The 17,922-nt window shown below is 39.9% G+C and overlaps 1 protein-coding gene across 1 annotated transcript in view; it reads right to left on the bottom strand.

The window, feature by feature from the left end:
- LOC127571788 (E3 ubiquitin-protein ligase RNF13-like) overlaps positions 1-17,922 on the bottom strand; it is a 211,809-nt gene that overhangs the window by 47,230 nt on the left and 146,657 nt on the right. Inside the window, 1 exon segment of the mRNA XM_052018493.1 lies at positions 16,309-16,402. Coding sequence (XP_051874453.1) covers positions 16,309-16,402 — 94 coding nt within the window.

The following is a 17,922-nucleotide window of genomic DNA, read 5'->3' as shown; positions in this document are numbered from 1 at the left end:
GATGCTGGAATCTAGATGAAAAAAAAACAAGATGCTGGAGGAACATGTGGGCGCAGATACATTAGGGACATATAAGAGACTCTTAGATAGACACATGAATGATAGAGAAATAGGGGGCTAGGTGGGAGGGAAGGGTTAGATAGATCTTAGAGCAAGATAAAATGTTGGCACAACATTGTGGGCCGAAGGGTCTGTACTGTGCTGTAACTTTCTATGAAATCAGCAGGCCAGGCAGCATCTGTGGAGAGAAAAAGACTGTCAACGTTTCGGGTCAGGACCCTTCTTCAGAACTGAAGATAGGAAAAGGGGAAGCCCAATATATAGGAGGGAAAAACAGAGCAGTGATAGGTGGACAAAAGAGGGGAGGTGGGGTGGGCACAGGGTGGTGATAGGTAGATGCAGGTAAGAGACAGTGATAGGCAGGTGTGGGGGAGGAGGGGAGAGCTGATCCAACAGGGCATGGGTCAAAGGTATGGAGGCGGGCGCCCCATGAGGGGAGGAGGAGAGAAAGAAAAGGTTTTAAAATAATATTTAAAAAAAAACACTAGTACTGGTTTTGATTGATGTATCTGTGAAAGGTCCATGATGTGCACTCTTTAACTGGCAGCTTCTGGAAGGGAAATGCATTGCAAGTGTGGAATATGCTAAAGTAACAGTAAAACGACAGAAGAAATGCAAAGGTAAAGTACAATGCAAATGAAACCAATATGGTTCAAATTCAACTTTGCCTTATGTGAAGGATGATTGCAATAGCTGTTCACATATCTTAAGTAGGCTTGAGAGAAGTACTTTAGCATTGTGACAACAGAAAAAAAATTGCTCTAGACATGTTGCCTTGGAATGAAGCTGCAGAAGATAACATGCCTATTCACAGTGATTCCTTTTTCCTGACCCATGGCTTCCCTTCTACCATTGTTAGCAGAACCGTTGACCACATCTCATCCATTTCTGACACCTCTGCTCTCACCCCCTCTTCCAGGACAGAACAAGGAGAGAGTTCTCTTCGTCCTCACCTTCCACCCCACAAGCCCCTACATTCAATAATTATTCTCCACAAGTTCCGCCACCTTCAAAGGGATTCCACCACTAGACAGTTTCTCCTCTCCTCCCCTTTCAGGATTTCACAGGGACTGTTCCCTTCGTGACTCCCTGGTTCACTCTTTCATTCCCACTAACCACCCCATCTTCTTACGGCACTTTCCCTTTACACTGCTTGTCCTTTCTCCTCTTGCGTACTCACCATCCAGGGGCCCAAACAGTCTTTCCAGGTGAAGCAGCGATTCACTTGCACTTCTTCCAATCTGGTGTGCTGCATTCACTGTTCACAATGTGTTCTTGTGAACATTGGACAAACCAAGTGCTGATTGGGTGATTGCTTTGCGGAGAACTGCACTCAGTCCACAGGGGTAACCCTGAGCTTCTTGTTACCTGCCACTTCAACCCTCCATCCCACTCTGGCCTATTGGTCTGTGGCCTACTGTGCTGTTGCAATGAAGTCTGACGCAAGCTTGAGGAACAGCATCTCATCCACTGACTGGGTGCATGGTTGGCTTCTGGACTTAAATACCGTATTCTATAACTTCAGGTAACTTGATTTCTGTCTGTACGAGTTGTCCATCCATGATACTGACTTAGCTTATTTGTTTTTTTCCCTCTCTGGAAGCAGAGGATATGTCTAGCCTAATCTGCCGGGCCCAACTTCCTGCTTTGTATTTCACAACTCCTTTCTTTTGTCTATGTTCTTGATCTCTAGCTGCTCCCATTCACTCATTGACCAGATAACCTTGTTTACAGTTTATCCCCATGGTCACCCTGGTTTCTCCCCCCATCAAAGACATTCCTCTTCCCCCCAGCCTTCCTGCCACATAACAAGCTTCTTTTCTCTCCTCCCCAGTTCTGACGAAAGGTCTTCAACTCCAAACTTTAACTCTATATCTCTTCTCACAGATGCGGCCTGATCTGCTGTGCACTTACAGCATTTTCTGGTTTTATTTTAATTTCCAGCATCTGCAGTATTTTATTTACAGTGATTATTAATCTTTCTGTTAGGGACTGATGGTATGTGGAGAGTACTTCTCAAACTGCTTTGACCTTAACCCTTGGAAAATTACTGCAGATAGCATCTACACACAAGCTTATAAAAGGCATTATTATATGACTAGGTTTCATAAATCTGGCTTGTATTTCCTTTACAAGCTTTAAATACACTGATTAGAACACAATTTAAGAAATAAAGGAATTCCTTGGGGTAGATGGAATTAACTATTTCCCCTGGCGAGAGAAACCAGAACAACAAGACATAATGATCACAATGGAGCCAGTCGATATGGTCAAGATGAAAAACACTATGATGCTGGAGGAACTCAGCAGGCCAGACAGCATCCATGGAGAGATGCAAATGGTCAACGTTTCACGTCAGGACCCTTCTTCAGGCCTGAAGATAGGAAAGGGGAAGGATATGTATAGGGAGGAAAAGCAGAGCAGTGATAGGTGGACAAAAGAGGGGAGACAAAGAGAATAGCTCCAGCTTCCCTAATCTATCCTCGTAACAGTAGTTTCATTCCAGAAACCATTTTCATAAATCTTCCTGAACTCTCTCTAATGTGTTCACATCCTTGCTATGAGGATGTTAGAACGTCTCAAACTACCTCACATTCAACAAAGTAATTTTGAAATGTCATCACTGATGCAGTGTACAAGCGAAAGGTTGTACACGTTGAACCAACTGATGTTTCAGGATGGAAATAGTTTTATATGATGTCTTATATCCCTTGAAACCAAGATGTGTTGTACACGTTGAACCAAATGAATGTTTCAGGATGGAAATAGTTTTATACGATGTCTTATATCCCTTGAAACCAAGATGTGTAACTGAAGTTCACGAGTAGATCAGTCAAATATTAGAACGCCCACATAGAGTCAAATTACTTCCTCTATCCCAGACAGTTTAGAATACTGTAATTTTTATTTTTTCACCACAAAGATCAAATTAACAAAAATCTGTTGCTTCATGGAATATTTCAATTACGTACCAGCCTGGAAAATCCAATGCAGAGTCCTAATACAATGAATTGATATTTTCTTCACTGGGGAAAACACTTGGCTTGCATTCAGCAGGCATTTTATGTTTCCTGTCAGACTAACTACTTCCACTGTTACTTGAGTTATGCTTTATCTGTCAAAGCGCATTCAGAAGAATCTGTCAGTTTCAAATGCCAAGATCCTTTTTTTAAAAATATATTACAGCTGCAGGACTCCCAACACTTGGTTACGCTATTGTGCCTCTCCAGTCCAGTTACCCAATGCCTCCTTGCATGCTATAGAAGCCTTTCATCTTCCTTAGCAACCCAGATCATGCATGTCCTTCTACCTCCCCTCTTAAACCCATTTCCTATGGGTCCTTTCAGCCACTTCACTATCTTCCCATTCCATCTCCCAATACGAATAACAATGCTCTACATCACTTACTATTATACATTGCTTTTGGACTTCTTTGACCCATCTGCTTCCCTGCTGTGTTAAACCCTGTTCCACCTCCTTCCTCTCTGCCTGGCCCCACAACTACTTCTCTTTCAAGCTCATCCCCTTGCACTAATGTAGACAAATACAACGAAGTTTAAACATTTTTCATTTTTGCAAAGAAATACAGCACATGAATATATGAATGTTTCATTCCAAACACTTAACATGATTTTACAGTTGCTAACGTGGTTTCTTAAGAGGATCAATTAAAAACGCATGTCACCAATTTTGTAAATAATCTGAACATTAGAAATCAAAGAAAATTTACAAGAGGCCATTCAGCCCATCATGTACAGCCAGTTGAGAAAGAGATACTCAAATTTCCTTCGCCCTCCAATACATGGTTTGCAGCTTGCAAGAAGGTCACAAGTGCACATCCAAGCATTTTTTTTTTAATGTGGTGGGGGTTTCGAGGGGGTAGGTTCAGAACAGACACGAGGGGTACGTTTTTTACTCAGAGAGTGGTGGATGCCTGGAATGCATTGCCTGATAGGGTGGAGGCAAATTCTTTGGGGGTATTTAAGAGGGGCTTGGATGGGCACATGAATGAGAGGAAAATAGAGGGATATGGGCATTCTGTAGGTAGGAGGGAAGAGCTATGTCGGCACAACATTGTGGGCCGAAGGCCCTGTTCTGTGCTGTACTGTTCTATGTTCTATGATTGTACGAACAGGCAGGAAAGTGAAAATGAAGCCACAGTCAGCTCAGCTCGGATTAGACCAGTGATGATCTTATTGAACAGTGGAGCAGGTTCGAAGGGCTACCTAGTTTGCTCCTGGTCCTTTATCCTATGTGTTGCCCTTTGGGGAAGAAACATCCTAATCTAGACTGGCATAAAATGAGATTTCAATGCAGTTAACTCTTAATTGCCTCTGCAAACATACCACTGCTTTCTTAGAAATAAATGTTAGCCTTGCTGATGAAATTCATACCCTGAGATAAACCATTAAAAAAAAATGCATGACCACAGCCTCTGTCAGAGATAAATGTGAGAACATTAATTTTTCCGCTACGCACTTGATGGGATAAGCGCCGTGGATGAAAGTCGTGCATGGTAGTCCAGCTGATCTGACAACTTGACTGCCACTCTACAAATGCACAGAAAGCATGCAAGCATAATAAAACAGGCATTGGAGTCCAATACATTTTGTTTGAAGATTAACTTTGTTGTGTAACAAATAATTATGCACATTGGACTTAAACACTGCTGTATGTTGGGGATGGAAACTTGTTCTATATTTCTACTGCTTTTGCTCCAAGATGTGTCCTATTGTTTGAACCCACTGTAATCTGCGATATATTTTCTAGATGTATCATTACCTGAGATAGTGGTTCTCCTATTTACATTTTATTGCATAATTACAGCTGTTCTCATCCAAGGAGCACCATGAAAATTTTGTAAATTAATCCATCCAGTCAACTGCCACTTACTGCGTACTGGGTTTTATGATGATATGATGGAAGTGAATTTAAACTATAGTAAGATAGAGATTCAAATCACTGATTGCCTCCTGCCCATCTGCATATGATCGCAGCTGCAAATTACATGCCAGGTTTACTCCAAAGGTGTGTGATGGGCAAGGTGATTAATGTAAAATGCATTCTTGCATTAGTAAATGTAGCAGAGGGAATTTGAAAGTTTCTGCACCTTTATGGCAGCAACAGGACAAACTAGTTCTCTCAAACATTCCAATCCATTCTGTAGATCACACATTCTGTGATATTCTGCAATTAATATCTTTGAATATGACAAATATACAGTGGCATGCAAAAGTTTGGGCACCCCTGGTCAAAATTTCTGTTACTGTGAATTGCTAAGCAAGTAAAAGATGACCTGATTTCCAAAAAGCATAAAGTTAAAGATGACACATTTCTTTAATATTTTAAGCAAGATTACTTCTTTTATTTCCATCTTTTACAGTTTCAAAATAACAAAAAAGGAAACAGGCACAAAGCAAAAGTTTGGACACCCTGCACGGTCAGTACTTAGTAACACCCCCTTTGGCAAGTATCACAGCTTGTAAATGCTTTCTGTAGCCAGCTAAGAGTCTCTCAATTCTTGTTTGGGGGATTTTCGCCCATTCTTCCTTGCAAAAGGCTTCTAGTTCTGTGAGATTCTTGGGCTGTCTTGCATGCACTGCTCTCTTGAGGTCTATCTACAGATTTTCCATGATGTTTAGGTTGGGGGACTGTGAGGGCCATGGCAAAACCTTCAGCCTGTACCTCGAGGTAGTCCATTGTGGATTTTGAGGTGTGTTTAGGATTGTTATCCTGTTGTAGAAGCCATCCTCTTTTCACCTTCAGCTTTTTTTTATATATACAGACGGTGTGATGTTTGCTTCCAGAATTTGCTGGTATTTAATTGAATTCATTCTTCCCTCTACCAGTGAAATGTTCCTCGTGCCACTGGCTGCAACACAAGCCCAAAACATGATCGATCCACCCCCGTGCTTAACAGTTGGAGAGGTGTTCTTTTCATGAAGTTCTGCACCCTTTTTTCTCCAAACATACCTTTGCTCATTGCAGCCAAAAAGTTCTATTTTAACTTCATCAGTCCACAGGACTTGTTTCAAAAGTGCATCAGGCTTGTTTAGATGTTCTTTTGCAAACTTCAGACGCTGAATTTTGTGGTGAGGATGTAGGAAAGTTTGGAGAAAAAAGGGTGCAGAATTTCATGAAAAGAACACCTCTCCAACTGTTAAGCACGGGGGTGGATCGATCATGCTTTGGGCTTGTGTTGCAGCCAGTGGCACGGGGAACATTTCACTGGTAGAGGGAAGAATGAATTCAATTAAATACCAGCAAATTCTGGAAGCAAACATCACACCGTCTGTAAAAAAAAGAGCTGAAGATGAAAAGAGGATGGCTTCTACAACAGGATAACAATCCTAAACACACCTCAAAATCCACAATGGACTACCTCAAGAGGCATAAGCTGAAGGTTTTGCCATGGCCCTCACAGTCCCCTGACCTAAACATCATGGAAAATCTGTAGATAGACCTCAAAAGAGCAATGCATGCAAGACAGCCCAAGAATCTCACAGAACTAGAAGCCTTTTGCAAGGAAGAATGGGCAAAAATCCCCCAAACAAGAATTGAAAGATTCTGGCTGGTTACAGAAAGTGTTTACAAGCTGTGATACTTGCCAAAGGGGGTGTTACTAAGTACCGACCATGCAGGGTGCCCACACTTTTGCTTAGTGCCCTTTTCCTTTTTTGTTATTTTGAAACTGTAAAAGATGGAAATAAAAGAAGTAATCTTGTTTAAAATATTAAAGAAATGTGTCATCTTTAACTTTATGCCTTTTGGAGATCAGGTCATCTTTTACTCGCCTAGCTATTCACAGTAACAGAAATTTTGACCAGGGGTACCCAAACTTTTGCATGCCACTGTACACCTACAATACTGAATCCCCATCTACCTTCTTGAAGCATTGCCCAACTCAATAAAAATTCCCTAAATACTATTTTTACAAACGAAGAATGTGTTAGAAATATTTTTGCAGTAACTCCAGCCTCCTTTATAGAAAACAGAGGTAAATATTTAGAAAGCGCTTTCTCTGAAAAATTTCACACCTCTTTATTATGCTTTAAAAACTCCTTGTTTTTCTAAATAAAAATTACCTCTATTATATGCATTCTTGTTTCTTTCCCACTTAATCTGGGAATTAAACTTTTATATTTCTAGGTTTTCATCTGTCATTGAAAAACAGTGCAACTTGAACCCACCTTCAAACGAAATTGTCTAATCACAGAGATATAGCAGCCACCCATTGCAGAAGATTTAGGGGCTCCACACCACTGTTCTAGAGGGACTAAAAGGCATTTGAATGAAGTAACTAAAAGGGGAAATAATACTCTAGTAGAAAATGAGGCATAAAAAGAACTATTTCCTGTCAATAACCCAAATGATATAAAGTGACTTTGATCTCTAGAATCCATATGATGTATCTTTCATTGAGGTGTGGACCCAAGAAGCTCATAATGTGCTATTTTAATGGGCTTGTCCTGTACTACCAAATGCTTCAAAATATTATTTAACCTGCGGAAAAGGCCTTTAACATTAAGACTATGAATATACTTATAATAAATGGTATGAGGCACAAAACTTGTTAAAAACATCTATTACCCCGTGTAGAATAACTTTAGATTGAAAACAAAGCCTTGATAAATGTCAGTCTTGTGAATACTAAATTTCACCGACTTATCTTGTAGCAAACCTTCAGAACAAGTCAACTCCAATAGTCAAGTTATCTGGATAGATCTCTCTTATTATCAAGACCAGTAGATACAAAGAAAACACTACTTGGTTGCCAAGTTTATTCTAAGACATGGTTTGAGGGAGAACTTGATTAAGATTCAAGTACAACTCAATTGCATTGACACCAGCATGCTGGTCATCAGATGGTCTATCAGAGAACATCATTATTCTTCGCAGATCAGATCAGATACCTAGTTCCAGTTTACCAGTTATAAAAGCTACAGTTACAACTGCAGTGGCAACAAAATGAATGCAGTAAGATGAGCAGTGCTATTCTAACCGGGAGAATCAGCTCCACCTACCCAAACCTTTGTCCAACTCTTGCAACAATTAGTTAACCCTGAATGAATGCAAACTTTCAAATCATACAATCCACCCCAATAATCCAGTTGTCAGGATTGATCTTCCTTGTTATCAAGACCAGTAGACAGTAGATTGTCAGGTTTATTCCAAATCAAACTGAAATTAATTATCCAAAACACACTATCCCACGATGAAATCTCACTGCAGGCAAAGATGTTTTAAGCTTCAAACAATTCCAGGCTGCAACAAATTCAATAAAGTCGGACCAAAATTAGCTAAACCTATATCTTGGACAAATTTTGTTTGCCTAATTGAAATGTTCGTCGATAATAAATTTAGTTGCCTCATTAATTGTGGTTAAACACTGCACTGTAAAATCAGTACAGCTGCATCAGGCTCCATTTCATTGAGACAGACTCTTCTTGTTGGCAGCAACAGTAGCATTCAAGGTCACATCCTACACCAGCAGTAATCAATCACTCGCTCACCATATTTAAACTCTGAGTTCACATAGAATTCATGGTAGATTCACATCCCCACTTTTGAGCCAGCTGCAAATGTGACAACCACGATTAAAAGTACAAAAAACAAATGCAGGATGAATTTACTTATTTGCAAACTGATTAACAAATCCAAACAATGGAGCTGGGCCAGGAGCATGCTTGAAAATCTCCTTGTGTGTTACTTGTAAATAAATATGTTTTTTTTGAGGAAACAGAAAAGTAAAATTGGTCTAAAAGACAAGTATTGGTTGGGTGGGGAGAGGAATTGACCAAAGAGTACAATGAGATTTTCCATTAAGAAAATCAAAAGATAAATAAAGCTATCAGAAATCTTCCACTTCAGCAGTGCAATTCACAAGCTTGGTTTGCCCAACAGTACCTTAGCAGCAATTAAGTGCTTTATGAGCTGTACTTACTGACGAAACGTAGGAAACGTGGCAGCCAAAGTTAATCAAGGGATAAATATAGGCCAGAACACTGGGGATAACCTCCCTGCTTCTTTTCAAAATATAGCCACGTGACTTCAGTCCACCTGGGAGCAGATGGGAACTCAACTCAACTGCATCTAGAAAATACTACTTCCTCAGAACAGCATTCAAGTTGCCAGCCAGTTTAGGTAGAAATAAAATACATTTTCTCCCTTTCATTGCTTGTGAAGAATGATCTCAGCAATGTTTTAAGCAGACAATTTGAATTGTGACAGGGTGGTAGGAAGAATAGAAAGTAACAACAACTGAACCATAACAAATTTGTACACAAGATTTTGATGTTTGTAATAAATTTGGTTTAGATGCCAGTTCATTAGATTAGTGTTAATTCTCCAAACCTTCTATAGGGAGCTGGACCAATTTCTATCTGAGGTGAAAACCTTGGGTCCTGGGACTCAACACCTCCTCTTGCAACTGGACCCTTGACTTCCTGACCAACAGACCACAATCAGTGAGGATAGGCAGCAACACCTCCGGCACAATTATTCTCAACACTGGTGCCCCACAAGGCTGTGTCCTCAGCCCCCTACTCTACTCCCTATATACTCATGACCGCGTGGCCAGATTCTGCTCTAGCTCCATCTACAAGTTTGCAGATATTACCACCATAGTGGGCCGTATCTCAAATAACGAGCTTAGTGACATGGTGTCATGACAACAACCTTTCCCTCAATGTCGGCAAAACAAAAGAGCTGGTCGTTGACTTCAGGAAAGGGGTGGTGCACAAATACCTGTCTACATCAAGGGAGCTGAGGTTGAGAAGGTTGAGAACTTCAAGTTCCTAGGAGCGAACATCACCAATGGCCTGTCCAACCATGTAGATGCCACTGCCAAGAAAGCTCACCAACGCCTCTACTTCCTCAGGAGGCTAAAGAAATTTGGCACGTCACCAACACTCACCAACTTTTATCGATGCACCATAGAAAGCATCCTATCCAGATACATCACAGCTTGGTATGGCAACTGCTCTGCCTGAGGCCGCAAGAAACTGCAGAGAGTTGTGGACACAGCCCAGCACATCACAGAAACCAGCCTCCCCTCTATGTCTATACTTCTCACTGCCTTGGTGAAGCAGCCAGCATAATCAAGACCCCACCCACCCGGAACATTCTCTCTTCTCCCATCAGGCAGAAGATACAGGAGTCAGAGGGCACATACCACCAGGCTCAATGACAGGTTCTATCCTACCGTTATAAGACTACTGAACGGATCCCTTATACGATAAGATGGACTCTTGACCTCACAATCTACCTTGTTATGACTTTGCACCTTATTGTCTGCCTGCACTGCACTTCCTCTGTAGCTGTGACACTTTACTCTGTAGCTGTGACACTTTACTCTGCATTCTGTTATTGTTTTTACCCTGTACTACCTCAATGCACCATGTAATGAATTGATCTGTACGAATGGTATGCAAGACAAGTTTTTCACTGTTCCTTGGTACAAGTGACAATAATAAACCAATACCAATATCCCAGCTTATTAAAGGCAGGTGAAATATCAAGCAAAATATGGATGAATACGAACTCCTGGTCTAGATTCTGATTGCCTGATGTTTAACAATAAAAATTTCAAATCTTCTCTCTTCAACCTTTCCCTTCCCCCTCTATTATATTAGACCAACTGAATGACTCCTGAGTGAGGAATACTACTGGAACCATGTTCTGGTGTGACAGAGATGTGTGTTCTTAATGAACAACATCAATACAATATATTTATCTGACTGTTTCAGTAAGGAGATATTTTACTCATGCAAGCTTCACACTCAGCTGGCAGAATTAAAATATCACTGCTGTTACGGACAGTGAAAGTCCCTTTAAGATAGAGAGTGTGTGTGTATGTGTGTGGGGCGTGCTTACGTCAATAGAAGATAAAGGACGTAATGACGTTGTTGAAGAAGAAGAAGAAGGAGAGAGAGAGAGAAGGGAGAGAGACACCAGCCTGCTTGTTTTCTCTATCGATGGATGAGAAACAATAACTGTGTTTGCCACTGAAATCCATGTATGGAAGTTGGAAGTAGGAAGTAATCCGGTGGAGTTCACTTTGTTGCTGACCTGTAGAAGGAAACAGGTATTTGTGTGTGGACGACCACGGTTCGGATGCTTGTGGGGTGAGGAAGTCACTACTGAGTAAACACTGAAGTGTCGTTTGGGTTCCATCGTGGAACATTTGGATTTCGTATGTACTCTCTCTATGTTTTTCTACATCTACATCTTATCTTCAGACAACGGTGGTTGTTGAAGAAGCCCTTGCTCATGTTTCACCTTATGGCTTGCGGAACTGAACTTTAAGAACCATTCCAGAACTGGGAGTTTTGGACTTTGTCACACACACACACATGAAGAGTTTAGTTTTGGGGTTAACGTTCGAGGTTTAACATTTTTGAATTCTAACATACTAACATTTTTTTTACTTTTATTTTACGTATTATCATAAGTAGTGATTAATAAAATAGTTTTTAACACTGAATCATGCTCAGTGTGTTTCTTTTGTTGCTGGTTTGTGACACTGCTATTTGAAGAACTTTCAAAAACTCTGTGATACCACATATTGACTTCAAGCAGTCTGCTTTCGACATGCTTAGCCAGTGGGCGAACCTATAATCGCACATTGGTGGCGTGGCAGAACAGAATATTCACTCCGTGAGCCAACAACCTCTTTCTAAATTGTACTATTCAAACATGTCCAACAAGGCACAAGACCATCAGCATGTGCTAAAATACAATCTACTCCATATATGCAAATCACGTCAGTGATACACACACTAAGAAAAGGGAGCAGCAAATTTGTATAACTAATTTAGCAATCTCAAAGATAAAAAACGGTAGCCATGATGCAAGTGACCATTGCTTTTGGAAATATTAGTTTACATTTAATGATAGATTTAAACAAAAAAGGTCCTTAACAGAAAACGTTTGTTAATGCAGCTTCTATAAAGTTGAAGACAGCAGCCAATAATCACTTCTCCTTCTGGATGAGAAATTAATCTGCAACATTTATTAATGTTTAAGCTCGAGGAGGTTAAATAATTCTCTAAACTTTACATCTTAATGAGTGAAAGGAGAGGGTTAATAAGCAGAGCTTCCACATTTTATTAACTTTTAGTAAAGTGAGGCTGTGCGAAAGCTTGAAGGCAACTAGCCTCAAACAAAGAACTTGAATATCATTATAACAGTATAGAGAGGAGGAAGCCAGACAACCCAATTAGAAAGAATATAGAAAATTATCCACAGTACTGCCAAATTATTAGTGGTCTTAAGCTGCCACCTACAACATTATAAATCACGTGTTTATCTGTGTACACAAAGCAGCCATTTCAGTCTCTTCACTGGTTAACGGTTAAGGGCTGGAGTAAGGGGTTCTGGGAAGCTGAGTGAAATAAATTAAAATCTTAATATTTTAGCAGATATATATTTATAAATTTCAAAGCTTTTACAGTCAAATATTGCAATGAAATAAAAGTTCCAGCAAAATGTGAAAATAAGCTCACAGAAACTGGTCTTCATACAACCAGGGAATAAAAATGTAGTGGTTATGTCTCTGGTTTAGTATTCCAGAGAACTGGATTAATAGGCAAGTTTCAATTCCATCACAACAAGGAATTTAAATTAATTAATTTGGAGCAAAAACCAGCATCCACAATGATGACTAGGGTACTAAGGACAGTCATAAAAAGAAAAAAGAACAAGTTTACAAATGTCCTTTTCGGGAAATCTGTTACTCTTACCCAGTCTGTACTGCATGTGACTCCAGACCCATAGCAATATATATGAAACTCTAATTTCCCTCTGAAATTGCCACTATGGAAAAGTGATGAAAATGAGCAGATGGCCAACTCAGCATCTACCAATGGACTAGGTTCACAAGTGACAAGGGACATCTTCCATCAGGTTGTGTGGCTCTACTGTCACACAGAAAGAAACAGGCCTGCAGCTCAAATCTGGTCATCTATGTGCAGAGTTGTATTCCACCATGATCTCTGATCTCATGCTTGGCATATCTCATTCGTTTGTGTATCTCAAAATCAAGGTAGGGGACCAAGTGTAGAAGGGTATGCAGGGAATAGTACACCCAAAGAGGTCTCAGCCTGGAAGAGCTACCTTCACACTAAAGAGTAAAGGCAGCACACAGCAGCTTTTGATCCTGCAATCCATGGATCAGATCAAAGCTCTGTGGTCCTGCCACATCGAATCACAAATAGTGGTGGGTAATCCCTAGAACATCCTCATTCTCAGTGATGGCAGACCCCAGCATTAGTGCTGCAATGGAAGTTGAGTTACTTGTAATCATCTTCAGCCAACAACACCAAGAGGATGACCCATTTCAGCTTCTTCTAGAGATCCCCAATATAACAAAAGCCAGTCTTCAGCCAACTTGGGACCCTCCACATGCTGTCAACAAATGGTTGAAGGCATTGGGTACAGCAACTAGCTATGGAACCAGACAACAAGCTGCCCAAATAAAAAGGAGCTAAAATTCCAGAGAAGAATACAACTGACTTTAACATTAAGAGGTCCTGGTGAAACTAGAGTCAATGGGAATGCTAGGAAAAAAAACTCTACTGAATGGAATTATATGGAAAACAAAGATAACTTAAATTGTTGGAGCCCAATCATCTTAGCCTCAAGTCATCGAAGCAAGAGATCCTCAAAGCAGCAACCTAGGTCTATACCCTAAGTAGCTTTAATGATCTTCCTCCATCATAAAGGTTGGGAGGTGGTCCTTTGATGATGATTGAACAGTGTTGGGATCCATTGAGAGTTCCTAAGATTATAATATGGTCTTTACTTAAATGCAAGGCTTGGACAACATTCAAGTATGGGTGGTGAGTGGCAAGTACGATAAAAAGCCAAGAAATGTCTTCAACAAGAGAGTCAATCACACCTTGACATTCCATGGTATTACCATCGCTAAATCCTCCAACAACAACATTCTGGGATCACTATTCACAAGAAATTTAATTAGACCAGCCACTTAAAAACTGTGGCTGCAAGTGGTCAGAATTTGGGTAGCCCTGGAGTGAGTGACTGACCTACTGACTCCCCAAAGCCTTTCCACTATCCATAACGTACAAGTCAGGAGGTGCGATGGAATACCCTTTAAATGCTTGGATATGCAACTTCAACAAGTAGCTTGACACCATGTAGGTCAAAGTGTTCATACGTCTAGCACTCCATCCACCAGTTTCGCTCACATTACCATTTGCGGTTGCAATGTGTACAAAATAAAGCAACAACTCACCAAACCTACAAACTACTACCAAGAAACACAATGGCAGCAGACAAACGGGAAAACATCACCACCTACAGGTTCCCCTGCAAGACACACCACCCTAACCTGGAAACATCCTGTCGTTTCTTCATGGGGCCACTGCATCACAATCATCTAACTCCCCACTCAACGGATCAGAAGGAAGCTAGCTCATCGCCACCTTCCAAAAGGCAATTAGAAATAGGCATTAAGTGTTAGTCTTGCCAGCACCCTGGCATACAGTGTGAGAATAAAGAATAGAGGTTCAATTAAAAAAGTCAAAACTAAATTCTATTTAACCTTTGAAACTAATTCAATGGTGACATGTCTCTTTACAGAAAAAATTAAACACTGTAGGCCAAAAACACTAATGCAACAATCTGGTCACAACATATTGGCAACATAAAACAGATTCAAAATGATTACCAGAAAAAAGATGAAGCAGCAACATGGAAGGGCTGCAACAATTTAAGACTATCTGCCATGGGGTACTCTAATACTCTTGGGGAGTTAAAGTATATTTCCAACAGCCGTTTGAAAAGAAATTGCCACCATATCAAATCACCACTTTATAGTGCAAGCTCATATCAAATGTCACCATGGATGCTTACAGCACTTCAAATAGTCAAACCATAATTAAAGTATTTGATTTTTAATCATATAATTGTAGTAATTATAAAATTAGAAAATCTACTACTTTCAACAGCTAGGACACTGGTATTGACGGCATGGTAGCGTAGCGGTAAGCACAATGCTATTACAGCGCCAGCGATTGGGGTTTGATTCCCGTCACTGTCTGTAAGGAGTTTGTGCGTTCTCCCGTGTCTGCGTGGGTTTCCTCCGAGTGCTCCGGTTTCCTCCCACATTCTAAAGATGTACGGGTAGGTTAATTTGAAGGTTTAAAATGGGCGGCGTGGACTCATTGGGCCGGAAGGGCCAGTTACCACACTGTAAATAAAATTTAAAACAAAAATTTAATTTAAAAAAAATTGATGGAAAATCTATGGAGTGGACTTGGACATTCTGTTGGTGGAACTTGAGCTCTGATAACTTTTCAATGACATCACAATCTCCTAGTAGTTACCTCAGGACAAATAAAAGATATTGCTCCAACATCCATAAAGATTTTGTCGTACATTATAAAACAGCTTTCTGGCCTCACATTCTAAAGTAAAATTTGCTACCACATTAAAGATTAATGTTTAGACCATACTTGGCGTCCCTAATGTGAAATCCTCTCATCAAAAAGTAATCACAACAGTTAAAGATGAAATATAGAGAGATGACTTTATATGTGCCAACTGCAATTTTAATTATGCTGAACACTGTATTGACTTGAAAACAAAGCGGCAATACAAAACATTACATTCAATAATAGAAACAAAGCATTTAGTGATCGAAGCAGTACATGCCATTTGTGCTCTAATCTCAGTTACTTTACTTCTATTCTTGTCTCACCTCATTCCAAGGCACTATGGTTTTCATCCACAATATCTGCTGCCCCATACAATCACATTGTCTTATATCTCTTGTTTCAGACTGAAGCCTTCAACTTGCCCTTGACTTTTTTTTTCTTCATGAAGCCACGAAGGAACCTCAATCTCTATCATACCTTCTTCTGACCTCTTCCTCTTAATTCTTCCCTCTCCCATCCATTTCTTGTAGTCTTAAACATTCATCTAATCATCCACAAAATGTTCACTTGTTTTATTCCATGCAATAGTAACACTGGATGTGTTACCGTGCTTTGGTCTACTCTACACAACTTACTCATATGGCCACCCTCTCTAATTTGAATTCAACTTAACCAACTAAGCATCAAAAGCACATGGTGAATGTTTCACTAGTGTAGCATTGGGTCACAGGCTACATCACACCCATTTCTTAACAAGGAAAGCCTCAAATTAGATAAGTTTTTCAAATAAGTGGAAATAGAAACCCAAGTTAATATTTCAAATAGATTAAAAACTAGAATCACATACCCTTTTTGAATTTATGTACTGGTAGCTTCTTCAGCTGATCTTTACGCAACCTGTTTCTTCTTGCCCTGTGTCTATCTTGAATAAATTTTGAAATCTAGAAAGTGGGAAAACAGTGAGCAGATTTTGAGATATTGGTTTATTCTACAGTAATTGCACACCAAAAATAAAAGTCTACTTTTTGTCCATTTAGGAGAAAATGATCCCATTCTGGCGATCAATAACATTCAAGTAGCATTCACATTCAAATAACAAATGCTACTTTTAACATCGTCTTAGTAGGTCAAAGAGCTTAAAAGCCAATTGAGTATTTTTATAATACAGAAATTATGGCAGCCAATCTATACACATTGGGAGCCCACAGACAATGTATGAGGGCAGAATTGTGTGTTTTTATTGCTTTTCCCTAATAGTACAAGTCAACCCCTAGTGTGGGGGAACAGACCCTCTTGTACCAGTGTACTATTTCCAATACAAGCCGGACCCAAGGGCTCGCAAATTAAAACGGACAATTCTGTGCTAAACTATGAACAAGTGAAATGCTCAAAAGATGGATAGGAAGGAGAGTGCAATGGTCCATTCAGTGATTTAAGGTTCAGTTACGCATTGTTGGTTGCAGGTGGAACACAGCAAGTCAGTGTAGGATGAGCAGTAGATTTGATGGGTTATAGGGCATATTATTCAGAATAGAACTGGCTGGTTAATGGAATAATTGAGATGGTGGATTTTAAGGTCAATGTACAAGGTACAGTAATGGAAAGGAAGCTGGTGTGGAAGGATTCTACAAAGGCTGGAGAATGGAAAACCATTAAAGAGAATACAAGAAAACAAGACATGACTATTTTCTGCAGATGGCAAAACTTGGATATACCGTTGATATATAGGAGTAATCAATCTACTAAATGTACAGGATGCAATGTTCAGCTCAAAACAATTACAGCACTACAATTCTGTATGTGCTGTTGAGTTCAGCAGATAGAAATTAGACAAAATCCACCAAGGTAATAAACTGAAGTTCCAACCAATCTTATGTTTAAGTGAATCTTATGTGGCTGAATGGTTTACAGTCTTGCCCTGAGTCACAGCAATTTGGGTTCAAGTCTGACTAGAGGCTTGAGAGTGAAATCTTGACTTATACTGCAGACAAAAAGTGCTGCACTTTTGAGACAAAAAAAGCCACGTGACATCGGACATTATTAAATCAGTAATGTAATTTCTAATAATAGTGTTTACTGTTCTGAAAGGGAAACTATTCTCTTGAATAGCTGTCTACGGGTAATGAACTACAGTTTAATACAAAAGCTTATTGACTTCATTTATTACTTTGAACTTTTTTTTGTACAGAAAAAAAACTTACTAATCAGGAATGGCAGTTTGCTTTTTTTTAAAAGAGCAACATCATAGAGTCATAGCATTGTTCAGCACAGAGACAGGCCCTTCAACCCACCACGTCCATGCCTACCCTTTTGCCCTCCTGCATGCATTAGGTCGGTATCCTTCTCTGCCTGGCCTATTTATGTGCCAGTCTAAATGTCTCCCAAATGTACTTTTTGCATCCGACTCAGATCTCCTTTAGATTTCTCCCCTCTCACCCTAAACCTATGCCTTCTAGCTTTA

Source organism: Pristis pectinata, chromosome 6, assembly GCF_009764475.1.
Source record: "Pristis pectinata isolate sPriPec2 chromosome 6, sPriPec2.1.pri, whole genome shotgun sequence".
NCBI lineage: Eukaryota > Metazoa > Chordata > Chondrichthyes > Rhinopristiformes > Pristidae > Pristis > Pristis pectinata.
Note: the sequence above shows the minus strand (reverse complement) of the source record. Positions and strands in the feature narration are given on the sequence as shown.